General features: G+C 44.8%; 3 protein-coding genes across 7 annotated transcripts; all 3 read left to right on the top strand.

The window, feature by feature from the left end:
• Nucleotides 1-111: 111 nt before the first annotated feature.
• Nucleotides 112-3360, top strand: LOC6493360 (coiled-coil domain-containing protein 6). Of its 2 annotated transcripts, none has more exons than XM_001957560.4 (5): nucleotides 112-452; nucleotides 925-1042; nucleotides 1108-1198; nucleotides 1275-2186; nucleotides 2248-3360. In XM_001957560.4, exons 2-5 carry the CDS (start codon nucleotides 927-929, stop codon nucleotides 2737-2739), a joined length of 1611 nt encoding a protein of 536 aa, XP_001957596.1. In that variant the 5' UTR covers nucleotides 112-452; nucleotides 925-926; the 3' UTR covers nucleotides 2740-3360. The 2 variants fall into 2 exon arrangements, with proteins under 2 accessions (XP_001957596.1, XP_014764348.1); XM_014908862.3 differs by having other exon boundaries at nucleotides 905-1042.
• Nucleotides 3361-3933: 573 nt separating this feature from the next.
• Nucleotides 3934-19510, top strand: LOC6493361 (folliculin-interacting protein 1). 4 transcript variants are annotated; one of them, XM_014908864.3, is made up of 8 exons: nucleotides 3934-4104; nucleotides 4907-5192; nucleotides 14396-14687; nucleotides 14753-15775; nucleotides 15837-16024; nucleotides 16085-18206; nucleotides 18268-18537; nucleotides 18601-19502. In XM_014908864.3, exons 2-8 carry the CDS (start codon nucleotides 4945-4947, stop codon nucleotides 18805-18807), a joined length of 4350 nt encoding a protein of 1449 aa, XP_014764350.1. In that variant the 5' UTR covers nucleotides 3934-4104; nucleotides 4907-4944; the 3' UTR covers nucleotides 18808-19502. The 4 variants fall into 4 exon arrangements, with proteins under 4 accessions (XP_014764350.1, XP_032309707.1, XP_032309706.1 ...); XM_032453816.2 differs by having other exon boundaries at nucleotides 3934-4127; XM_001957561.4 differs by lacking the exons at nucleotides 3934-4104; nucleotides 4907-5192 and adding exons at nucleotides 12653-12936; nucleotides 13218-13355.
• A 4915-nt stretch (nucleotides 19511-24425) lies between these two features.
• On the top strand, nucleotides 24426-25790 carry LOC26515390. Its single transcript, XM_014910239.3, has 2 exons — nucleotides 24426-24693; nucleotides 24752-25790. The coding sequence occupies exons 1-2, from the start codon at nucleotides 24525-24527 to the stop codon at nucleotides 25714-25716; spliced, it is 1134 nt and encodes a 377-aa protein (XP_014765725.2). The 5' UTR covers nucleotides 24426-24524; the 3' UTR covers nucleotides 25717-25790.
• The last annotated feature ends 7 nt before the right edge of the window (nucleotides 25791-25797 follow it).

The raw sequence follows: 25797 nt of genomic DNA, 5'->3' as shown, positions 1-25797 counted from the left end.
AATATATTATTTAAAGCTTAATAGGGGAAAATTTACTTTAAATTGAGTATTCTTGGTAAAATCTTGCCACTATCTTAAAATACCAAAAACTTGCGGCGTTTCCACTGAGCGCTTTTTCGGCATTTTACTCCGTGTACGGTCACATTTCTGCACTGCAATTTTTCGCAATTTGATATTTGATTCATTTTACTTTCGATCGGGCAAAATGTTTCGCACGCCATTCTGTTCCCCTTAAAAGCAGACGCTCCAGCTCCACTGGCCACGAGTTAATCGTTCGATTGAAATCAAAGTGTTCACCTGGGCGAAGGTGAAAAGCTGAAGAAGCAGAGCGGAGTAGCAGCGAAGCGCAGAGAGGAGCGGAGCCGCGAGGAAAGGAGAGGAGGCGAGGAGGAGCAGTAGCAGGGAGCAGGAAGAGGAAAAGTCTTTTGAAGTCCAACCGAACCAAAATCCAGGTAAAGTTCATCATTTAAAAAAGCATAGCTAGACTTTGTGAACCGGCATGAAACATAAGGATGAACAGGGCAAGGGAACAGCAGCAGTAGGGGGTGGTGGTAGAAGTGGGTGGTTGCTGGGTGGCTCTGGGAGGTGGTTAGGGGGGGTGGTGCTGGCAACCTCCGACCTTGCCCTTCTATCGATTTCCGAAAATGCATCAAGCCAGATGCAAATCAAAAGTCACGAATCACAGCTGAAGGTTAAACTTTTCTATAGGATCAGGGCCAAAAAAGCAGCCAGCAGCCACCGAGCTCTTTATTCTTTGTTCGCCAAGTAAAAAAAAAACGGGGAAAGCAACAAAGAACAGCCCCGCATATAGCTAAGAGTGTTGCATACATTATTCGACTTGACTTGTAAAACTGTATATGCTTTAAAAGTGAAAGCATTTTAATGACTGACGTCAATGGGTCAGTTTCCCCATTCATTTTCCAGACATGGAGAGTCCTTGCGAGTCGGAGAGCTCATTGGACGGAGGCACCATGCTTCCTCCAAGCCCAGTATCTAGGGAGCAGCTCCAGAAACGAATCGAGTCGTTAACCCAACAGAACAAGTGAGTAACAAATGCGATACACATTATTCCATTCCATGTAACATAAGCTTGTTTTCGTTCAATAGAGTGCTGAAAGCTGAGCTGGACACCTTTAAAACCAAGTGTAAGGTGGTGCAGGAGGAGAATCGTTGCCTCAAACAGGCCTCCGTTATCATTGTTAGTATCATTTCTGTATAAACACATACTTCTTCCTTCTTTACTTAAAATATGTTTCTTTTTCCTAAAAACACAGCAAGCAAAAGCCGAACAGGAGGAAGAGTACATCTCGAACACTCTGCTGAAGAAGATCCAGGCGCTGAAAAAGGAAAAGGAGACGTTAGCGCATCACTACGAACGCGAGGAGGAGTGTCTGACCAACGATCTCTCCCGCAAGCTGGACCAGCTGCGTCAGGAGAAGTGCAAGCTCGAGCAGACCCTCGAGCAGGAGCAGGAGTGCCTCGTTAACAAGCTGATGCGCAAGATTGAGAAGCTGCAAGCCGAAACGGACAACAAGCAAACGAATCTGGAGCAACTGCGCCGTGAGATGGTGGAATTGGAAAACACTCTCGAACAGGAGCAAGAGGCACTAGTCAACAAGCTGTGGAAGCGAATGGACAAGCTGGAAACGGAGAAGCGCTCGCTGCAGATCAAGCTGGATCAACCCGTTTCGGATCCCACCACTCCGCGCGACATTACAAACAATGCTCATGCGAATGGAGGTGATACGGCCACTAGCTTGAGTGCCCACATCCAGAATCTACGGTCGGAGGTTCTTCGTCTGCGAGCTAATCTTGCCGCGGCCCAGAAGGAGACCACCATCAAGATGCAGCAGTTTGCGTTGGAGGAGAAGTCCATTCGCGAGGAGAACGCACGCCTTCAGAGGAAACTGAAACAGGAAGTCGAGCGCCGTGAAGCGCTCTGCCGTCACCTCTCCGAGTCGGAATCCTCGCTGGAAATGGACGAGGAACGTTTCTACAACGAGAGCATGATGTCGGGAACAGCGGCAGCAGCTGCAGCGGCGGTGGCGGCGGCAGCAGCATCGGCGGTTAGCGCCCAAAGGCAGCGCACCATTAGTAGTCCAGTTTCCCACAGCCCCTCCAGCAGCCGGCCACTTAGTCCAGGCACGGCCGGTCAGAACCGCTGCTATGCCTGCGGACAAATTGTGGTGAGTGAGCCTTAGATTGGCTTAATTTTTGTTGCGTGCTAATATGCTCTCCTAATTGTAGAATCGTCGTGCTAGCGAGCGCTTTATCAAGCCAGCACTGCCAACGCCCATGTTGGGCCTAAACACTTCCGCACCGAACGTGCTAACCCCTACAAACCCGCTCCTGGGCATGATGGGTCCCAGTGGCTCCTCGGCCTCTGTCTCCTCATCATCGGCATCTGGATCTGGGAATGCCGCTGGCGGCTTTCTATCGAATTTGGGCGGCGAACGACTAAGCCTCGGATCGATGACCACGGCTGGCGTTGGTGGTGGCAGCTCCACGTTTCTGGCAGGCGGTGGCCTGCTCTCCCAGTTGACTGGCAACTCCAGCGCCTCATCGTCGTCGTCCAATCTGATGAACATCAGTCTGAATAACTCGTCCAGCGGCAATCTGGTCAACAGCAGCAGCAACTCGTCGCTGTCAGCCTTCACTCCAACCAATCCGCCCAGCTCGGCGGCACCGGCTTTTATCCAGCCGGCCAGCCCCATGGACACGTCCACCTGCAAAGATTAGACAGGCAGGATGCACCATCGCCAGCCAATCCATTAAAAAAGAAAAAAAAACATGACTTATTTTCAAAACACTGAAACACACATACACTCTATTCATAAACACGCACGCACTTATGCAAGCAACCAGTTAAACGAAAGTAACAACATAAGTAAACTAAATTCAAGAAATGAAAGATGTCGAAAGATGAGACACAATTGAAACTATCGTAAGCTTCTCCAAGGTGCGACTCAAAGTCGCTTCATTTATATATATGGTTAATATGTATGTTCTATTTGATCAAAATCTCTTACACCCTTTCAATATCGGAATTCCTAAGCGAACGAATATTTAACGCTAATGTTTAAGATTTGAATGTTTTTTCTACTTTCGCTCGGTTCCAGTTAAAGTTAAGTGAAAAAAAAAAACTAAAAAATACAAAAAAAGATGATTAAAAATAAGGAGGGGAGGTATATGCAGCAGAGGAGGGTCAGCAAATGCAACCAGATCGTATGAATTTATATAAATGGTGAATTCTATTCATGTCGAAACCAATTTCCCACACTTCCTTCGCAAGTGGGCCTAAAATTTTGAAGTATATATATGTAAGCCAACAAAAATAAAGTTCAACAATTTAAAATTTAACCATGCATTTGTAAACAAACTTTCTAATGGGCTTTCGTTCTCAGTAAATAAGTTTTCAAAAGTATCAACAAATATCCGGTTCAGCGGCTCGAGAGTGCTGTATCTTTTAGTTCGGACCTCACTCTCCAAAATGGCCAAAATATAGAATATTCCATCGGATTTTTGGACATTTTAAAGATTTTTCTTGGATTTTTTTGAAGAATGCATAATTTGGATAATATGCCCCAAGTAAGAGCTATATTTTTAAAAATTAAAATCGGATTCTTAAGTAGAACACCTTTATAGATTTTTAGATCGATTCATCATCAATCTGCATTAAAATCTTGTAAGAAATATCAATTTTTTTTAGATATTTGGTAAATATTTTAAGTTGAAACATTGTTTTGAAAACATTTAAAGAATGTATGGCCGAAAAAAATAAGCAATCACAACCACATACCTTAATGAATTTAATAATCTGATTAATTCTTTAAAAATAATTTAATTTATAAATTTGAATATCCGTTAGTGTGGCTGCCTGCACTATTTGAAAGACACCCCAAAAGTGCATGGCGTTTTGCAGCACTGCCTCTGGTGAGCTGCGGCCAACTTCACGTTGCAAAATACTGTTGTTTGTGTTTGTAAATAAAGGCCAAACAGAGTTCGGGAAACTCGACTCGAAACCAACCTTTAGACCAGAATGTAACACCTCGAAAACGCAAACAACATAAGCCACAAAGTGTTCAGTTGAAATAAGAGAAGCAAGTGAGCGAACGGCAAGCAAACAAGTGAGAGACAGCGAAAAGTGGTGGGCAGGAAGTGGGAAGTGCGATGTATGACAACAAACGAGGCGACGAAAAAAGAAAAAAGTGTGTATTGGCCAAGCCAAGCTCAAGAAAAGGTTAAAAAAGTTAGCAACAAAAAGCAGCATTTTGCTCTCACACACACACAGTCGGCGACGGCGTCGGCGGCGGGGCTCCACGACGCTCGCCCTCACACTAAATCGGCCGTACATATCTCTCGAAAAAAAAAACTTTTTAAAGCGGACGCCAGCGTTTTGGTTCTCATTTCGTTGAAACGGTGAAACGGTAAAGAACCTGTCGCTTGTCGGATAGAAGCGATTTCCGCCGTTCAGCAAAAATAGCTTTATTTTTCTATTAAAACGAGTGTGTGTGTCGTCTATGTGTGTGTGGCTTTTTTATGCATCAGAAGAGATCATCATTTGCCAAAAAGCAAGAAAGCAAGCAAGCAAGAAGAAGAGAAAGAAGAAGAAGCAGTAGTAGCTGAAAAATACGTAAAAGAAAAGTGCAAAGCGAAAGTTCGTTTGTGCAGCATCCGCCTGCTCGCTCGAGTAACGGTAACGCCTCCCCCTTAAAGCCTCTGCAACCGGGTCGCCGTCGCTCTCTCTCTCACTCACTCTCTCTCTCTCTGTTCCACCAACACATTCCACGGAAAGCGAAAAGCGCGTGTGTGTGCCTGGGTGTGTGTGTATGTGTGTGATTTCCTTAAGCGATTTCCATTTCAATATTTTTCAATTCCCAATAAATTGTGTTCGGACACTGGCCAGATGTGTTTATTAAATGATTGCGCACACTGTATGTTATTATGGCCTTATTGAATAAACTCTTCTTCCCGTCGGCACCAACACCACCCGCAGCAGCAGCAGCAGCAACAACAACAGCATCTGCGGCAACGTTAATTAATAGCCAAACAACAGCACCCACATTGCCGGCACGTACGAATCACGCCTCTGCCGCGGTCGGCGTTGCTCAGTCGGCCACCCCCTCAGTCGGCGGCGGCAATAGTTCGTCGTCCGCAAAAGCTACAAAACAAACTTCGCGAAATTATCTAAGGTAAGTGTTTATCTGCTTAACTGCATATAGCCCCATACACCCCCTCTCCACACTCCCCGTGTCTAACATGCCAATAGAGTTCCTAATACCCGGTATTAGTCGCCGATACAAATACATTCGCAAATGGGAAGCAAACAAAAGAAAGGGGTGCAGCTGGAAAAGCACACACACACACAGACACACGCACCAAAAGGCACTCTCATGATGCGTTTCACACTTGGGCACTCTCTCCCTCCCTCTCTCACCTGGTCTGGCTGGCCAAGCACTCCCATTCCCCCTCCCCCATTCTACCTGCGCTTCCTCTTCCCTTTGTTCGTACGCAAATTGGCAAGCGTAAACGAGGACGATAACCCAGCAAACATATTTGGCAAGGCCCAGACGGCCAACGAGCCGAGTCACGTACGCCGCCGCTGCTGCCAATGCAGATCTATTGCCAAAGTAGGAAGAGGCAGATGCAAATCTGTAGCAGCTGGAGAAAGTCTTTTCTTAAGACTGCACAATAGGCCAACCCAGCATTGTCTTTTTTTTGAAGAAATGGCAGGATGATGCGGATTACAGGCAGCACGACAGCTGCCTTGAGTTTTCTTCAAGAATAAATGGCAACAGTAATCCTTAACCCCCGCCAGGATAACCTACAGGGTCAAAAACTCTTATTTTGTATACCTTTTTCGTTCAATAATAAATAAAAACTAAAAAAAAAAGGATTAGTTTTTATAGAATTACATTTTATCTTTTACTAGGAATGGGGCCATCAGTATCTTTGGCTGCTCCACTGTATATCGATAACAACAAACAACACAGGATAGAATAGAAAGAAAAGTCATCACCAACTTTGAACACCCCCAGCAGTGCATTGGGTAGTCATACGCCAAGAGCCACCCAGAGCCCCACATGTCCGTGTGTTAGAGCAGGGGCCAGAGGTAGTGGGCTCCCTTTCGCACCTATGCCTTCATACCGGATCGATTGAGCTGCGCGCGCAAATAACTGGGCCCCCACTAATGCTCTCTCTTCGCCTCTCATTTGGGCCCCACTCGGCACTCTTCGTTATCACTTCGTGTGCGCTATCTGCTTCTCGCTCGCACTGCTTTAGACTTGGGTCTCGATGGCTGTTCGGTGGGCGTAGATGGTGGGCCCCAAAGGGGCGCGGCGGCCGGAGAGGGGGCCACGGCGGCGCAACGTCAGGCGCAAATGTAAATAAAAGCGAATCACATGACTTGCTAATCGGCGGTCGCGGCCTGCTCTCGTGATTATTATGTCATACATATTTTGTTGTTGCTGCGGGGCATTGTTTTTGTTGCTCTCCTCCCTCGCGCCTGCCACCCTCTGCCTCCACCCCCTCAGCTTTTCGCTTAATTCATTTCATTATTATTTATTACACTATTTATTCATGCCGCTGCATACGCTTCATTTACAATGTTGATTTTTGACACTTTCCGAGCTTTGTGCGTGGGTTCTGATAGTTTTTTGTTGATTATTTATCATTTAGTTGTGATTGAATGGGGGCGGGGGATGCTAGGTTAACGGTTAACTGTTGGAGACAGCCATGTCCATTTCGTGAGTGATTCGATATATCGATTTCACCTAATTCCATTAGTGACGTACTCACGGACGTGATTAAAATAAGCTTTATCGCTAATACGAAATCTTATCGGATTGAAATGGGAGAAAACTGATTTTAATGGAATGATTTTTATGGAAATTGTTAGAAACATATGATTTTATAGTATAGTATAGTAGAAATAAATCATTTGCACTTGTCCGACCACTACTGAGCTACACCGGAAAAGGAAACTGGTTCTTAAAATGCAAAACCCGAATCACTGATATCGCATAGATATAAATACGAATGCTTATGAGAAGGCGAATTCCTGATTGATGATCTGTTTTTGGTGAATTTTTCATTCCTGGCCCACATAATTGTTGGCCATGGCTTAGAGTTTTTGGCCAGGAGCAGGCCCGGTAATCTGAGGCGCAGCGCCCCTCGCACTCGATTAATCGTCGCCTTATCGGTCAGACCGCCGAGCAAACGTTTACTAATAATATATATAGCGTAATGGTGAAATTGTCAGATTCGAGTGTGTATTGACCAATATTCGGGCCAGTATATACATTTATGGCCGTGCTTGTCACCAGCGCCTGCCATCACGTGATAGAAACTTTTTACTTTGCTAATTAAGCGCCGTGAGCTTTTTGGGGTTTTTGCACTTTGATCAGAGGTGCTCCTCAATCCCCCCATCTCTAGCGATAGAAAAAAAAAAACCTGTAAAGTGTGCCCCCTCTAGCACTTTAAGCCCCACCCGCGCTAATTATGACGCTATCTTTGGACTAGGTCAGTTTTTATTCGAATTCTATGTAAACTAAACAAAAAAAAACCGTTTACACTAATAGCGTTTAAAAAGGTGTACTCCAGAATTTGTTTGTTTATTTGCTTAATTTAGTTGTAGGGGTGGGGGTGGGGTGACGGTAATAAATAATGTCCGGGCGGGCAGCACGCCTGGGTAAATTTCCACGCTGCGACAGAATCTGATGCGGAATGAACCCCTCCACTTATCGTTCATATTTGCCAGCGGGCCTGGCCTGGCCTGGCCAAAAATACAAATAGAAATGCTGGAAATTTCGACACCCACCCACAGCCGACAATCGAAGAAGAGGTGTTTAAGTGAATCAACTTGTGGCCCGGACAAGTGAATCATATCCAGTTTCCAGTTCCCGTTCCCCGTTCCATTCAAAACAGCAACGTCGTGACCATGTTTAGACATTTGCTAGCCAGTTGCTTGGTCACATGACACTTTTTTTTTTTTATCCAACATATGTACATACAAGCAAAAAAAAAAAAACCAAAATCGAAACCAAAACCAGACGTCTGGTTGGCATCATGTGCCTCCGAAGGCGCACATTCCTTAACCCAATTCGCAAGTCATTCGCATTCGCATTCGCAGTTGTTCGATATCCATCAGCCACAGGTGATGTGGTGGCCCATAAGAGGGTCCAAAAATACATATAGCTGTTATTAGCGGAGTGGTATTAATTCCCGATAAGTTCGGGGATTTCAACCTGTCGTCCTACACTTGGTGGCTATATGCAAACTGTGATTTCATACACTCTATGGCGGCCATACCGTCTGACTTTCCTTATAATTCCATTATTTATTCTTCCCAGATACGTAAATCGAAACAATTAGCACCCTTTGTGGAAAACTTTGGTCCAACAATCCCCCCATTATGAGGCAGGAGGGCTTTACGGCACGTGTGAAGTACAATAATCCGATATCCAACTTTGATTGGCGATCAAACAAAGCCACAAACCATATATCACATATCAATCTTCCTTTCATCCAACCACCCACCAACCCGCCAATATAGTCTCTCAACAAATAATAACAATAAATATATAGAAAACTGTCTGTCTGAATGAACCATTATGGATGATTTCACTTAGAGCCTTTGCGCCGGCTTAGTGCCATGCCAAATGAGTCGTAAATTGGGAGCGAATGAGAATTCATTAATAGTTTTTGATAACTGCCCGCCAATTGAATGGCCAAACATTTATTCCGGACATCAATCAAACGGGCCAACAACTAGCTAGCTACCGAACCGAACCGAACCGATCGTCCGATCGTCCAGGTGTGAATGTTACATGGTCCGTAACGTAACGCCATGGTAGTACTGGAGGGGGTAATAGAGTAATAGACTAGGTGCCAGAGTGTCTGGGCCATATGTCAAGAGGAGGAGCCACACGGCCAGCACTACTACCACGGCCATCTGACCAGGCTTCATGTAATCATCAACAGCCCAACAAACACAGACTATAGTTTAGTTTATTTAAATAGCAGCTCTCGAGTGGCTAGCTGGGACGAGTTGGGACGGATGAGGTGATGAGGTGGCGAACTGGGTGCTTCATGTGCGAAGTCGCGTGGTCTGCCAAGTCATATGAGTAGTGAGTCGACTACGTATCCAGTTTTTGTAGTTGCCTCGATAGCTGCGACACTTGGAGAATACTTCCACTTTGAATCTGAAAATAAAAACCAAATACGACTTATCTTGGCTAAGTTACTGCGCATTAGCATTTCTAGCTAATATTATTCATTGTTTTTGGAATGTAAAAACAGCTATTATTATGTCTATAGTTATTTTTCAGTGTAGACTCCAGCGCTTCACTGTCTGCTGCCATTATCAGTTGACAAAAACACTTTTGTTTCACGACTGCCTGACTGCCAGCCCTCCTTCCACGCTATCAATAAATAAGACAAATAAAGTAAGCGCCCCGTGCCTAAAGTGCCTAAGCCGAGAGCTTCATTAACAGAAGCTCAACGAGACACCTTATGGTGTTTGAACCATTTTCAAATCATTCCCAGGTCCTATTTGCCGATTCTTTACGGTCTAAACTTTTCGACCAATTCGTATAGCCCGGCATTATCGCTGTGACAACAACACCTGGGATTACTTTCGGATATTACTTCATGGAAATGCTATAAGGGGCCTGCGAGCTGTGCAAACAAACGCCTTTAAATATTACCCTTTATTGCCGTTTTTCGTTGAAAAATAAAGCAATTCTATAAACAACTTTTGAAGCGTTAAAGTCCAAATATCAAGTCGGGTTTATGGGGAAATCTGATGTTTAGGAGTCGGGAAACTCGGAAAAGGTGATAGATGATCGTAAAATAACAAATAAATGTTTGCCGTTTGCCTTTTGCCTTTTGCCAGTTAAGAAACAATAATATGGTACTATATGCCACCGAAACCCTATCTCCGGAGCTAACAAAGAGCTCGCTTGTTGGGTCTTATCGGCAAGGTCTGATGGTCTGCTGGACTGCTGCTCTGCTCCCTTAAACCCGTGACTCTTTATGTAAAAATTAACTTAACTAATTAGTTATTCTGATGAGGTTCTTCGATACCTTGGTGATGACGGAAGTCTCTATTTGCCGGAAGATGAATGGCTTTTGATGACTCGGTCTATTGACATTTGTCCGAAAGGTGTCCATCTGTAGTGATCTCACTGGTAAGTAGCTGTGTGGGACTGCCCGTTGGCCTGAGTCACGTTGTGTTTGCCAGGTGACACTCCACTCAGTCCACAGTTAGCACTTGCTACGTTCATTGATTGATTGCGCCCCCAAGTGCTCACCTTTCCCGAGACTCCGACTGAGTCCCAGTCCCAGTCCCCGTCCGGGGTCTGTTTGCATTGGTCTCAAGTGACAATGGAAATCACTCGATATTTTTGTCGTCATTTGCTCATTAGTATTGTGAGCGACAAGTCTTGTGTCTGCCCTGCTCAAGTGTTTCTGTTTTATCAGTCATGTCGTTATACCCTTGTAGGGGGTATATCCCTCTATCAGATACCACCCAGAAATGGAAGTAAGACGGATACACCTTGTTTCCAGGCACTTAATCGGCTTTAATCTATAAGGAGATTAGGAATTAAAACTTAATCTCTCATAATCACTGGCTCTACTTGATTGTGACTTGATTTCAAAAGTGATCACTGATCAGAAATAAAGCAATTCTATTAATACCCACTTGAGTGTATCTAAAATTCGTGGGGTTTCTGTGGACATTACCTGGACTGGAGAGTCGAATTGGCGAATCGCCTTGAACTTGACATACGCTTTTCGCCAAAAGGACGGACGGACGGACGGATGGGGTGAAGGTCGTTCGTTTCTATATCCGATAGACTGACGGAGATTTAGTGTTTTTGTTTGGCCAGCACTGTGTTTAGTGGACTTGTTTGTGTGCCTAACTGCTTATAATCGGCCCAGTGGTAATGATAGCCAATTTGCTGGGGCAGCTGCGCCCGTTGTCGTTGTCATATCCATTCCCATTCCCATTTCCATTGTCGTAGCCTCCAGTCTCCAGTCTCCAGTGACAGTGCCAGCGCCTATAGACCATCCCGTCAGTCTCTACCCCCATCATCTCCCATCATCGCCATCGCCATCGCCATCATCGTTGTTGGGTTGGTCGGTCGGTTCGGTTGGGTCATGTGACTTGTTGAATGGAGCAACTGGTTGTTGTTTTGCTTTTCTGTTGCTTTTGCTTTTGCTGTTGCCTTGCTTGGCTTGCCTTGCTTTGCTTTGCTTTTCAGTTGCCTTTATTATTGTCGTCGGTTTGGAAATCTGTATGTTTATTAGCCACGCTCTCTTTCTTTCATACACTGAGGGAAAATGTGTCCTCAAAGGGCATGATTTTCATGGCTATTGGCAGTCTAAAGTATAGATATCAGAGCCATTAACAGTCTCTGATTTGATTATAATTGTTGGCCACCAAAAGTCTGGTCTTTCCACTCCTCCCCAAATCAATCAGCCCAGAGGCGCAGGGTATCCAAGGGCTAATCAAAACATAATCCCGACAAAGTCCGATAACACCTGTCAGTGGCCACTTGAGTGCCACTCCACTCTCCACTCCCCACCCACACGCCCAGCTATTAATACTTACCTGACCATCAAATCAATCAAAATGTAGTCCAGAGAGGGTCTACAGTGGCCAGGCCCACTCCCAAAAATTCTTCCTCACATACTTACTATATGGTATATGGTATATGGTAATCTTGGAAGCCCCTTTGTTCATTATGTATGCATGTGTGTACATATGTACTTATGTGTTTATTTGCTTAATATTGTTTGGCTGTGGCTCGCTTTTGTTTTGCTTGCGTAGCTGAAAAGAGCATGTGATCCAAGTGAATGCCCCTCCTGCCTGGCTGGCTGGCTGCTCCCCAACCCAGAGGGGGAAATAATGAAAATAAAAGCGAAAAATATCAGAATAAACAGCGGGGAACTCTGCCTCCGCCTCCTCCTCCTACTCGGACTCGGACTTGGACTTGGTGATAAGTCAACTTAGCGGCGATTCGATAATTGTTTCGAGCTGATCTCTCCGGTGCGATTTTGGTCAGGTCAGCAGGCAGATGATTCCATCTTAACTATTGGCCGGATAGAGCATTCCATCTTCGTCTAAATTGAACTGGCTGGGGTGTCTGCCTCCCTAAAATTTCCCCCATTAACTTTTGGCAACACTCCTTTCAACTAATTCATCAAACAATCATTCATCGTTGTCTCTTGACTTTGACTTTTGGCCAAATATTTGTTCCTTTCTCTTTTTTTTTTACCAACATATTAACACATCAGTCTTTGACAAGCAACAAATGGCCGCAGGTTGGCCCCTACTGGTGGCCACATGATGCTCTTCTTCCACTTCCACTTCGACTTTTGGATTTCGATGTCGAGTCGAGTCGGGTCTGGTTCGGATATGTTCGTTTTTAGGGGCTTCGGGCGGGCATCTGGACGGATTCGGAATCATGTGAGCGACGCTCCAAATTGGATGCCCATGCCCATGCCCCCATCCCATACCCATACCCATACCCATACCATGTCGCCCCTGTATTATCATTATCTGCATGGCGTACTATACAGTACACTCCATAGAATATATAGTATTTATACTGCGGACAGTACATACAGTATCGATTGGGCTCGGGCCTTATTATAATGCATATGCGAGTGAGTTTTGCCCCGCCGTCTCGTTCTATAGCCTTCTCATCGCAAGCCGTACGCCGTACGCTATACGCCGTAGTATACCGGCACGGGACCTGGGCGTTTCAGTTCTCCCATAGTACGAGGCCGGGCCAGCCGGCAGCCAGTTGTTCCCTCCCAAGTTTCCCGATCGACCGAATGAGTTCCCAGTCCGATCGCGAACGCCTTGAACTTCATTTGCTGACTAGCATCGCAGCCATAAAGATATCGACGCGTCGTCCGTCTCCGGTAGATATAGTTCTCCAACCACCTCTTCTCCACCTTCAAGAGAATCAGAATATTAATTTTCATGAATATTTATGGTCTTATTTGTGAAATGAATAACTATTCTGGGACTATTTTTATCAGAACTAGCCTTTGAGTCATGGTTTATTGTTAAAGAATTAAATAAAAAGTAGACCAACTTTATCAGTAGTATGTAAAAAAAAAGTGCTAATCGACATAATGTTAGTGAATATAATTACGTTCGTGAGTTAATGCCGACATTCCATTGCGATATCATTTTTTAGGATTCACAGAGGAGTTTGTTTTGGAGGGAAGGTCGAGTTGGGACTGGACTGTGTATAGCCGAGATCGAGATCGAGATCCCCGCTAGACAGTGGACTTACCCTTTGTCGCATGCATACGCCGCCGCCCTTCAAATCCAAGTAAGCACTGGGCCAATAAATTGGTCGAAAAATCCGGCCAACCGCCCACCGCCTACCGTCGTCGTAGAACAAAAGGGCCGCCACTGGTCAAGACGGCGGACGGGGGTTAGAACTATCCACACAATATCAGTCCGAAACTCGTGACCAGCCCACAAAAAAAAATAACAAAACTATTTTAGAAAACACCTTCCTTTGTAATCTCGGTGCGTGGAGTAAGCGTTTGTGGTCCCCCGTCTTATCGCCGGGCAGTAAAACATTTATTAAGCTCTCTACAACTAGTCCGCCCACTGGCCGGACGGCCCACCCCCGTGCCATTAGAAGGTAGTCCCAACTATCATCATTTCGGGCTAATTGTTAATTATAGCGCTAATTTCAGAGGAGAGGCGAGGCGAGGCGCTACTTAGACAAGCCACTTAGTTTATAAGGCCACTAAAAATAAATTGGCGCAAATCTGTTGTACCAGCTTGAAATGGGAGTACTTTTGGCACTCAAATATATTATTATAATATTTTTCAATTCAATTGTAAATAGAAACTGCTGCCTAGATAGATATCTTTTAGTTTTGCGCTACTACTTAGATCATCCAATTATAGAACGCCAAAAATAAATTGGTTTAATTTAACATTCGCGTTTGCCGTCATGTGACTAGCGACTAGTGGTATACCTCCATCTTCCCCTCCTCATTGGGAGGGAGGTGGTTCAAAGGTCATCATTAGTACGCTTTCATGGCCTTATCTACTCTCGCCCTCTGAGCTTCAGAGATTCTGAGATTTCTAGACAAACGCCGTCCGCCAAACATTCATGAGTAATCGTCACGTGCCGAGTGTCGGATCGCTATATATAGAATGGAATATACAACATTTGCCATTTTATCGACGACAATAGAGAATAGAATAATAGAATAGAATTAGAGAGCAGAGATGTGCGCATTATAGCGAACCTCGTCTGGCATGGGCCTGAAAGACTATCCCTTTATGATAAAACTATTCAATAGATAGTGTTTAATGGCCTACCTTCTACTATCTATTGATTTTTTGCAGTCGATTCCCTTTCGAGGGCAGCCAGGTGCGAGTTCTGCTCTACAAGGAGGATGATAGCCGGCGGCTGCTCTTCGACTCCAATGCCCTGCAGAAGGTGACGCACAGGGACGCATCTTCCGCATCTGGATCTGCATCGGTGACCTCCTCGTCAGCCTCGTCAGTGAGTGGTGGTGGCGGAAAGTTCGTCAAAAATGAAAAGTACACATCGCTGCAAAATGGCAAAATCCAGGCCAAGGCACATTCCACCAATGGCACCAATTTCATCGACGTGTGTGCGGAGTACGGCTTCAAGGTAAGCATAGCTTATAGTTTCTTCCAATCGAAGGATCAATAATACAATCTTTTCTTGGTTTTCAGCACAATCGGCCAAACGGTGACGACATCACACCGCTGGGCGAGATGGTGTTCGGCTCGTTGCCGATGTCCTTTTGCGGCACGGCCCTGAAGGTTCACTGGCTGCCGGAACCGGCACGTATCCTATGCTCTCAGGTGTATCTGACGCCCACGAATAATGGAGTGTCTGGTTCCCGAGCCGATCACTCGCCCTACTCCACTCTGTCCACCGGCAGCTTGGCGACACCTCGCACCTCCATCTGCAGCGAGCACGGCTCCATGGACGGACTGTCGATGAACTCGTTCTCGATGCCATTCAGTGTCAGTGTGGGCCGGCAGATGAGCTTGACGCCACCGCTGGATGTTCCGGTGGCGCCGTCGGATCAGCAGTCGCTCTCCATTCATTCAGTCGACTCCAGTGGTCCTCGATTCTCCTCCACCTACAGCACGGCCACGGACTCGGGCTACTCTGCCAGCGGGAGTGGCAGTGGAACTGGCGGAGATCAGTGGTCGTACCAGTCCACGCGCAGCAGCTTGGGCAGTGTTCTATCCGATCAGTCGGATGCACTGCGAAAACTAAGCGTGGACTCGGCGTGCTACACCGGATCATCGCCCTACCTGGACGGATTTGCCAGCGACGGCTGCCTGCAGCGACGAATCTCGCGCAACTTGCGCACCTCCTTTGAGAACGAGCATTCCAAGAACGATTTTATCGGCTTCCTAAGCGACAACTACCCCACAGTTCCCACGGCTGGTGGTGTAGGCGTCGGCGGTGGCAGCGAGGGCGGCGGCATGGCTCCGCCCCAGTATAGACGGGCCAGTTACAGTGCGAATGAGACGCGCAGCAATCCGGAGATGGGCAGGCGGCAGGCCAATCTCCGCCGCCGGGCCAAACTCGGCTTGGCCGTGTGCATTTCGATGAGCGAGTCCTTCGAGGAGGAGATGGAGCTCTTCTGCAGCGAGCACATTGCCCTGCTGGAGTCCATGCTCAGCCGGCTGAGGGCCAGCACGGAACATGCCTACATAAATCACAAAAACTTTCTGCAGGTGAGCAGTTCAAGCTTAGCGAGGTCTGTTCCAGTTTCCTAACATTCTTCCGCTCCTTTAGATCATGTTCCAGGCCTGGCAGGACACACAGCAGTGGTTCAGCGACCTGTTCACCGCTCCGCGCATCAAGACCCCCGTCTGGCTGAGCATCACCACCAGCGGCAGCAAGTACTCCAAGACGGTGGCCGAGCGCTTCATCAAGGAACTGTGCGATCTGCTCTCCTTCGCCGACACCAAGGACTCCAATTTGTAAGTTCATCCGCTGGATATCCTCTCAGTGATGTAATTAAGCTCCACAATTCCTTACAGCTTTATTAGCACCATGTTGACCGGCATTCTCACCCACCACCTTGGCTGGGTGGCCACAGTGTCCGCATTCAACAGCGCTGGTCGCCGGCGATCGGAGATCGCCTCGTCGGCTTCCTCGGCGGCTATCGAGCAGCGGGCGAAGCTCCAGCAGGTGGCCCAAAAGCATCCCTATAACGCACTGTGGGCGCAGCTGGGCGATCTGTATGGGGCCATTGGGATGCCGCCCAAGCTGGCACGCACCATTGTGTGTGGTGCGGAGAAACTGTGGGTGGAGAAGCTGCTCAATGTGCTCACCTACTTCATTCGCTGCAGCGAGGTGCGACGTGCCGCCAAGCGGGAGGACTTCAACAAGCAACTCATCAACGATCTGGTCTCACAGAATCAGAATCAAACCCAGCCGGGCAACCAGGAGCGCCACAAAAGTCCACCAACCCAAATGCGAGGACTTAGTCGGGCAGCCACCTGCAAACAGAACCTAAATGCCATTGCGGATGATGGGGACATCGAATGCAACCCGAACGAGTATGGGCTGGAGGGAGAACTGGTGATAGACTCCGGTGATGGGATGCAGACTCTAAAGAAGAACGAGATTCCCACGGTGCTGGCCTTCAGGGACTCGCATTTTGTGCAGCAGGAGCTGCGTATCGGTAACTATCTGATGGACACGGGAATCGAGAAGAAAACTTTGCTGGCGCGGCAGGCGCAACAGTACTTCCACACGGGAAAGGACGGCCGGATCCGTTTAACCGTGACGACACCGGATAATGTGGAACTTTGCATGGAGGAGGATCAATCCAGTGGCACCACCGGATCCGTGGGGACTGGCTCCGTGGATGATGGTGCCATCGAGGCTATAGAGTTTGATGAGAACGAGGAAGCCCCGCCCAAGAAGAACATCTTCTGGAACATGGCGAGCGTTAAGGAAGGTCTCAGTCTCAGCGACTTTGCCAAGTTGCAGCAAGGTATCCGTATCATCAACCGAAAGTTGGATCGCCGCTGCAGCAGTTATTCGGTGGAAGGGATTCCGGATCAACTGATAAAGGCACCAGGAGGTGACTTTGAACCGCTGACCCACGAGCGACGGGCCTCGCACTTATCGCTCTCCGATCTGATAACCCAGAACAGTATGGGCAAGAGCGATCGCATGACCTGGGGCATTGAGCCCATAAAGGAGAACGTGAGCTTGGAGGAGCAGATCCACTTTGACCACTGCCACAAGCTGATAGAACGGGAGCACGGAATATGCAGACAGCAGTCGGCCGACAATGGCAATGGCGTAGTGTTCGTTTTGGGGGACAATGAGCCGCTCATCAATTTGAAGAAGAGCAGCGAGGATCTTAGTGGGGATCAGGAGGCCAAGCCAACCACACTGATGCTGTGCGCCCAGCACCAGCGCACCCACGACAACAAGAAGCACTCCGGAATGAAGTTCAACTTTGAGCAATATCCACAGATCGCCACCAACTACATGAAAAGTAAAAACCTCGTCATGTCTAACTACGATCTGCTGATGGACAAGGCCACCAAGTTGGAAGCTAGCGAAGCGGCGGCTCTGAAGGGAAGTGACAGCACTGCCACGCTGGCGGCCAGCAGCAGCTCCACCGCAGCCCTGCCTCCCAATCCGGCTGCCCCCAATGCCACGACGGCCAGCGGTGAAAGATGTGTAATCTGCAGTAGCGGCACCACTTCTGCTACCTGGAACCAAACGCCCTCGAACGCCACCGAATTGGAGTTCGAGACGGACGAAGTCCACTGCTACAGCCAAAGTGGCAACTCCAGCTCCATGGCATTGCAGTCCGTGAACTCGGCTGCCTCTATTGATACCCTTAAGTCGGCCGTAACCGTGGAGCCTCAGAGTCCAACGATTCCCAGTCAGGTTCAGACCACCTACGTGCGTAAACAGCAGCCCAAGAGGGTGCCATCGGGACGTAGTTCTGTCTCCTCGGTGGCCGCCAAGTGTGCGGCCGTGAATGTGTCTCAGCAACTACTGAAGCTGCCCGTTCCTGGCATCAAGGAGCTGCCGCAGGATGACGATTCGCCAGGCGATCAGTTGAGGGCAGGCTTCATTCCATCGCTGTTGCTCAGTGTCAGCGATCACTACGTTTCGGATATGGTGTTACAGGTAGGTCTCACGCTTGGAAACGAAACAATGAGATATTAATACAATTTGTATCTGGTATTAGGGTACCTGTGCTCCGCCCAACAAGTGGGAGATGGATCTTCGCGAGGATCTGGCCCTGGCCGCACGCTCCGCCTCTCTGATCTCACAGCCGGCGGAGAACATAGCCATTGTGGCGGACATGGACAAGTGGGATGTGCGTCTCATCTCCTCGCAAACCCAGCAGTTTCCATATGCCGGCGGCCAGAGCTCGCCGGTGGGCATGTCTCAGTTGGTGTCCAGCATGCTGGAGACCGTCCAAGCCATGCACGCTGGCGGTATACCTGCCTATGAGGTAGTTACACTTGAACATATAATTTCCCAGTGCATTTTTAACCATCTCGTTTGATGATTTCAGTGTCTGTCGTTTCTGGAATCGAAGCTGCAGGAAATCTATCTTCAATCGGAGACACTGGCAGCCTTTCTGCTAGAAACGGATCCATGTCGACTGAGCGACATCACTACACCGCTGCAGCTGTCCGAGAACGATGTGCCGCTGTTGCTGTCCATCGCCTACATACATACACCTAAGATCAGTCGCAAGTGCGGCATTAGCTTCAGATGACAAGCCAAGACATTGCCAAACATCGAACCATTTTAAAAACTGTACCAACCAATCATCATCATCAGAGATCATGCATCATCCAAAGCAAAACAAGCAAATACTCCAGCGAATTTTCATTTCACTGATTATGTGATATATATTTATACGTGTATGAATCTAGCGCTTAAAAGCAGGATACATTAGTGAGCCATAGCTTAGCCTTAGCCCTCGAACCCCCACATACCATGTACACACATTCATATATTTAGTTTTTAATCGACTGGATGCAAGCCGTCGTGGTCGTTCATCGAAATTTATCACATCCACTCATCGCGGTCACATTGAAGTATTGTAAATTATTCGAACTAGATTTAGTTGGGTGGGAATGGGTCGGACGATGGCGATGGCGTTTGACGGTGACGATTACAACCATGATTATAAAGACTCCGGCTTAGCAGCACTCGACACGGACCATCGGAATCGATATCTTGCCCCCATACCGCTCCACTTTGTACACTTTGTAGTGCTTGATTTAGATTTAATAATTTATGACAGCAGTAATATAATCATAGAATTAATTGTATACACTTACAATACCATAGGGATGGAGTGCAGCTACTAAAATAATTTATAATGCATTCGAGCTAACTAAAACAACAAATAAATCAAAATATGTATATATTTTTGCAAAGAATATACAAGAATTTTAAAAAAGATATACCCTTATGTTTTATTTAATGTTTTTTTTTCAAATTATTCTTAAATATTAAATTTTTTCAAAGAAAGGCCTCACAGGAAAGCAATTAAAATTAGTCCTCTTAAAGAAGAAATAGATAATTAACTGAAAATATAATACCAAGATAAGAAAGCTATTAAGAGGATTTCGTGCCAGGGTCGACACACTTGCGATCGTTCAATTATATGGCAGCTATGGGATATAGTCGGCCGATCCTTATGAGAATTTGATTTGGCATATCAAACTATTTTTGCCCAAATAAAATCTCTATAAAGTCGATTTCGATAGATTAGTTATAAGGCAGCTATAGGATATAGTCGACCGATCCCTGTCGTTGCGACATGTATGTATATACTGCGTGCAAAGTAAGAAAGGATGTTTAAAGAGCAAAGTTTAAATTAGATAGCTTCAAAAATAAGAGACTTTAATCCGATCTGGAAATAGCATACCATTTTGAGCTCAGCGCATCGCGTAGCTCCATTCCTCATGTATATCATTGCTTAAATACCATTTTGAAATTTTTCGAAATTTTGCAATTTTGTACCCCTATAAAAAAGTGGGGTTTCCCAGTTTCCCCAGTTGACCCCCTTCCGATAGACATATCTCTGCCAATTTTAATCCGATCTGGAAATACCATACCATTTTGAGCTTAGCGAATCGCGTAGCTCCATTCCTCATTTAAAACATTGCTTAAATACCATTTTAAAATTTTTCTATAAAAATGTGCTGTTTCCGCATTTCCCCAGTAGGCCCACTTCTGGTAGCCATAGCTCTGCCAATTTTAATCCGATCTGGAAATATCATACCATTTTGAGCTAAGGGAATCGCTTAGCTCCATTCCTCATTTAAAACATTGCTTAAATACCATTTTGAAATTTTTCGAAATTTTGCAAGGGGTACCCCTATAAAAAAGTGGGGTTTCCCAGTTTCCCCAGTTGACCCCCTTCCGATAGCTATATCTCTGCCAATTTTAATCCGATCTGGAAATATCATACCATTTTGAGCTTAGCGAATCGCGTAGCTCCATTCCTCATTTAAAACATTGCTTAAATACCATTTTGAAATTTTTCGAAATTTTGCAAGGGGTACCCCTATAAAAAAGTGGGGTTTCCTAATTTCCCCAGTTGACCCCCTTCCGATAGCCATATCTCTGCTAATTTTAATCCGATCTGGAAATATCATACAATTTTGAGCTTAACGAATTGCGTAGCTCCATTCCTCATTTAAAACATTGCGTAAATACCATTTTGAAATTTTTCGAAATTTTGCAAGGGGTACCCCTATAAAAAAGTGGGGTTTCCCAGTTTCCCCAGTCACCCCCTTCCGATAGCTATATCTCTGCCAATTTTAATCCGATCTGGAAATATCATACCATTTTGAGCTTAGCGAATCGCGTAGCTCCATTCCTCATTTAAAACATTGCTTAAATACCATTTTGAAATTTTTGGAAATTTTGCAAGGGGTACCCCTATAAAAAAGTGGGGTTTCCCAGTTTCCCCAGTTGACCCCCTTCCGATAGCTATATCTCTGCCAATTTTAATCCGATCTGGAAATATCATACCATTTTGAGCTTAGCGAATCGCGTAGCTCCATTCCTCATTTAAAACATTGCTTAAATACCATTTTGAAATTTTTGGAAATTTTGCAAGGGGTACCCCTATAAAAAAGTGGGGTTTCCCAGTTTCCCCAGTTGACCCCCTTCCGATAGCCATATCTCTGCCAATTTTAATCCGATCTGGAAATATCATACCATTTTGAGCTTAGCGAATCGCGTAGCTCCATTCCTCATTTAAAACATTGCTTAAATACCATTTTGAAATTTTTGGAAATTTTGCAAGGGGTACCCCTATAAAAAAGTGGGGTTTCCCAGTTTCCCCAGTTGACCCCCTTCCGATAGCCATATCTCTGCCAATTTTAATCCGATCTGGAAATATCATACCATTTTGAGCTTAGCGAATCGCGTAGCTCCATTCCTCATTTAAAACATTGCTTAAATACCATTTTGAAATTTTTCGAAATTTTGCAAGGGGTACCCCTATAAAAAAGTGGGGTTTCCCAATTTGCCCAGTTGACCCCCTTCCGATAGCTATATCTCTGCCAATTTTAATCCGATCTGGAAATATCATACCATTTTGAGCTTAGCGAATCGCGTAGCTCCATTCCTCATTTAAAACATTGCTTAAATACCATTTTGAAATTTTTGGAAATTTTGCAAGGGGTACCCCTATAAAAAAGTGGGGTTTTCCAGTTTCCCCAGTTGACCCCCTTCCGATAGCCATATCTCTGCCAATTTTAATCCGATCTGGAAATATCATACCATTTTGAGCTTAGCGAATCACGTAGCTCCATTCCTCATTTAAAACATTGCTTAAATACCATTTTGAAATTTTTGGAAATTTTGCAAGGGGTACCCCTATAAAAAAGTGGGGTTTTCCAGTTTCCCCAGTTGACCCCCTTCCGATAGCTATATCTCTGCCAATTTTTATCCGATCTGGAAATATCATACCATTTTGAGCTTAGCGAATCGCGTAGCTCCATTCCTCATTTAAAACATTGCTTAAATACCATTTTGAAATTTTTCGAAATTTTGCAAGGGGTACCCCTATAAAAAAGTGGGGTTTCCCAGTTTCCCCAGTTGACCCCCTTCCGATAGCTATATCTCTGCCAATTTTAATCCGATCTGGAAATATCATACCATTTTGAGCTTAGCGAATCGCGTAGCTCCATTCCTCATTTAAAACATTGCTTAAATACCATTTTGAAATTTTTCGAAATTTTGCAAGGGGTACCCCTATAAAAAAGTGGGGTTTCCTAATTTCCCCAGTTGACCCCCTTCCGATAGCCATATCTCTGCTAATTTTAATCCGATCTGGAAATATCATACAATTTTGAGCTTAACGAATTGCGTAGCTCCATTCCTCATTTAAAACATTGCGTAAATACCATTTTGAAATTTTTCGAAATTTTGCAAGGGGTACCCCTATAAAAAAGTGGGGTTTCCCAGTTTCCCCAGTCACCCCCTTCCGATAGCTATATCTCTGCCAATTTTAATCCGATCTGGAAATATCATACCATTTTGAGCTTAGCGAATCGCGTAGCTCCATTCCTCATTTAAAACATTGCTTAAATACCATTTTGAAATTTTTCGAAATTTTGCAAGGGGTACCCCTATAAAAAAGTGGGGTTTCCCAGTTTCCCCAGTTGACCCCCTTCCGATAGCTATATCTCTGCCAATTTTAATCCGATCTGGAAATATCATACCATTTTGAGCTTAGCGAATCGCGTAGCTCCATTCCTCATTTAAAACATTGCTTAAATACCATTTTGAAATTTTTGGAAATTTTGCAAGGGGTACCCCTATAAAAAAGTGGGGTTTCCCAGTTTCCCCAGTTGACCCCCTTCCGATAGCCATATCTCTGCCAATTTTAATCCGATCTGGAAATATCATACCATTTTGAGCTTAGCGAATCGCGTAGCTCCATTCCTCATTTAAAACATTGCTTAAATACCATTTTGAAATTTTTGGAAATTTTGCAAGGGGTACCCCTATAAAAAAGTGGGGTTTCCCAGTTTCCCCAGTTGACCCCCTTCCGATAGCCATATCTCTGCCAATTTTAATCCGATCTGGAAATATCATACCATTTTGAGCTTAGCGAATCGCGTAGCTCCATTCCTCATTTAAAACATTGCTTAAATACCATTTTGAAATTTTTCGAAATTTTGCAAGGGGTACCCCTATAAAAAAGTGGGGTTTCCCAATTTGCCCAGTTGACCCCCTTCCGATAGCTATATCTCTGCCAATTTTAATCCGATCTGGAAATATCATACCATTTTGAGCTTAGCGAATCGCGTAGCTCCATTCCTCATTTAAAACATTGCTTAAATACCATTTTGAAATTTTTGGAAATTTTGCAAGGGGTACCCCTATAAAAAAGTGGGGTTTTCCAGTTTCCCCAGTTGACCCCCTTCCGATAGCCATATCTCTGCCAATTTTAATCCGATCTGGAAATATCATACCATTTTGAGCTTAGCGAATCACGTAGCTCCATTCCTCATTTAAAACATTGCTTAAATACCATTTTGAAATTTTTGGAAATTTTGCAAGGGGTACCCCTATAAAAAAGTGGGGTTTTCCAGTTTCCCCAGTTGACCCCCTTCCGATAGCTATATCTCTGCCAATTTTAATCCGATCTGGAAATATCATACCATTTTGAGCTTAGCGAATCGCGTAGCTCCATTCCTCATTTAAAACATTGCTTAAATACCATTTCGAAATTTTTGGAAATTTTGCAAGGGGTACCCCTATAAAAAAGTGGGGTTTCCCAATTTTCATCAGTTGACCCCCTTCCGATAGCTATATCTCTGCCAATTTTAATCCGATCTGGAAATATCATACCATTTTGAGCTTAGCGAATCACGTAGCTCCATTCCTCATTTAAAACATTGCTTAAATACCATTTTGAAATTTTTCGAAATTTTGCAAGGGGTACCCCTATAAAAAAGTGGGGTTTCCCAATTTCCCCAGTTGACCCCCTTCCGATAGCTATATCTCTGCCAATTTTAATCCGATCTGGAAATATCATACCATTTTGAGCTTAGCGAATCGCGTAGCTCCATTCCTCATTTAAAACATTGCTTAAATACCATTTCGAAATTTTTGGAAATTTTGCAAGGGGTACCCCTATAAAAAAGTGGGGTTTCCCAATTTTCATCAGTTGACCCCCTTCCGATAGCTATATCTCTGCCAATTTTAATCCGATCTGGAAATATCATACCATTTTGAGCTTAGCGAATCGCGTAGCTCCATTCCTCATTTAAAACATTGCTTAAATACCATTTCGAAATTTTTGGAAATTTTGCAATTTTGATAAAAACTACAATCGATAGGAAAGCAGTGTATAACCGAGTAGCTTTGAAATAGTTGTTAAATGCTACAAGACATATTCATATCGTTCTACAATTTCTACAATTGAGTGATTAAAAAAGAAAAAAAACTGAAAAAATGGATAAACCGTGCCAGTTGTTTTCTGCAAGCTTAAATAAAATTGCTTGCAAATTAATGGTCAAGGAAAGAAAAGATGGAAAGCCGAAAGTACCAAAAGGTATTCTAGATGAATATGAAATGTATATTAAACATATGTCCCAGCATTTGATGTCGAACTTCGAACTGGGTGAGTTTCATATCCACTTTATTGCTCGAAATACACAAACTGTTTCTTATTTTTATAGACCATCCCCTAAATATAACCAAAAATATTGTCGATGATACGTATAATATCCATATTAAAGTAGAGTTTCCATTCAAACTGACCCCAAAGAGAGACGAAATGCGTTCCGGTTTTGTATTTTTATGCGCCGATGAAAAGGTGGATCATCCCGCTGTAGTTGATGGCTATCTGGATCGTCTAGCCCTCGTTCATTGGGTAAAACAAAAAATATTAATGCCATTGGGTTCAAATCAACTTATTCACGTACCGGTGGTGGAGTTTGACTACTCTCAGTTTCCGAAGGAATATCTTCCCAGTAAGGAATGTGGTCTACTGCATCATACATGGTATGCAGTACCGATTATAACAACTCCCCTTGATAGGAGAAGCTTCATGGTCTGGGCTCCGGACTGGGAGAGATGCGTAATGGACAGTCATCCACAAAGCCGGGCCCTTTCGTGCCTGCTGAAGACTCTCTGTTTGGAACGATTTAAAGATGAGAATCATATGGATAAGCTGATCCGTTCTTTGCTGCTGCACGAGATACCCAAATTACCCCGCGACCTAGGAGCTAGTCTGATGCATCTTCTTGAGACCTTAGTGAAAAGATTGTCGATGGGCAGATTGCCACCAATCCTAGTTGATAATGTCAACTTGCTATCGATGGACATGGAAAGCTTAGAGAAGTTTCACGATACATTGAAGTCATTATTGAAGTACCTGAGATGTCACATTGAAAAAGCTAACGAGTTTCCTAATGATAAAACTGACCCTAATGCATCATTTTTACAAGATGATAAGGAGAAGAAGGATGAGAAGAAGTATAATTCCGAAGATGAGGAGGAAGATGAGGTGGACCATAAAGTGGAAGATGATATTTTGTTGTGGCACAAATATCTTGAAATTATGTTTGGTTTAAAGCCCGACCCATCCCCATATCGCAATAAGGGGATATCCCACAAAAAAAATTATTTTCACAACAAATAATTATTTGCACATCCCAACTTCGACAAGGGTTGTATTTATAATTTAATCTTAATTTTTAAGAATAACATAAATACAAAAAGT

This window comes from Drosophila ananassae, chromosome 2R (assembly GCF_017639315.1).
Source record: "Drosophila ananassae strain 14024-0371.13 chromosome 2R, ASM1763931v2, whole genome shotgun sequence".
NCBI lineage: Eukaryota > Metazoa > Arthropoda > Insecta > Diptera > Drosophilidae > Drosophila > Drosophila ananassae.
This window is presented reverse-complemented; position numbering and strand designations above follow the sequence as displayed.

What these genes read in the sequence shown, in the direction of transcription:
- LOC6493360 (XM_001957560.4), top strand. Translation starts at nt 927, where the DNA reads ATGGAGAGTCCTTGCGAGTCGGAGAGCTCATTGGACGGAGGCACCATG. An exon ending in AACAGGCCTCCGTTATCATT is followed by an intron (nt 1,199 to 1,274) that starts GTTAGTATCATT and finishes CTAAAAACACAG; the next exon opens with CAAGCAAAAGCCGAACAGGA. An exon ending in ATGCCTGCGGACAAATTGTG is followed by an intron (nt 2,187 to 2,247) that starts GTGAGTGAGCCT and finishes TCCTAATTGTAG; the next exon opens with AATCGTCGTGCTAGCGAGCG.
- LOC26515390 (XM_014910239.3), top strand. Translation starts at nt 24,525, where the DNA reads ATGGATAAACCGTGCCAGTTGTTTTCTGCAAGCTTAAATAAAATTGCT. An exon ending in GATGTCGAACTTCGAACTGG is followed by an intron (nt 24,694 to 24,751) that starts GTGAGTTTCATA and finishes TTATTTTTATAG; the next exon opens with ACCATCCCCTAAATATAACC.
- LOC6493361 (XM_032453815.2), top strand. Translation starts at nt 4,945, where the DNA reads ATGGCCTTATTGAATAAACTCTTCTTCCCGTCGGCACCAACACCACCC. An exon ending in ATCACAAAAACTTTCTGCAG is followed by an intron (nt 15,776 to 15,836) that starts GTGAGCAGTTCA and finishes CCGCTCCTTTAG; the next exon opens with ATCATGTTCCAGGCCTGGCA. An exon ending in TTTCGGATATGGTGTTACAG is followed by an intron (nt 18,207 to 18,267) that starts GTAGGTCTCACG and finishes ATCTGGTATTAG; the next exon opens with GGTACCTGTGCTCCGCCCAA.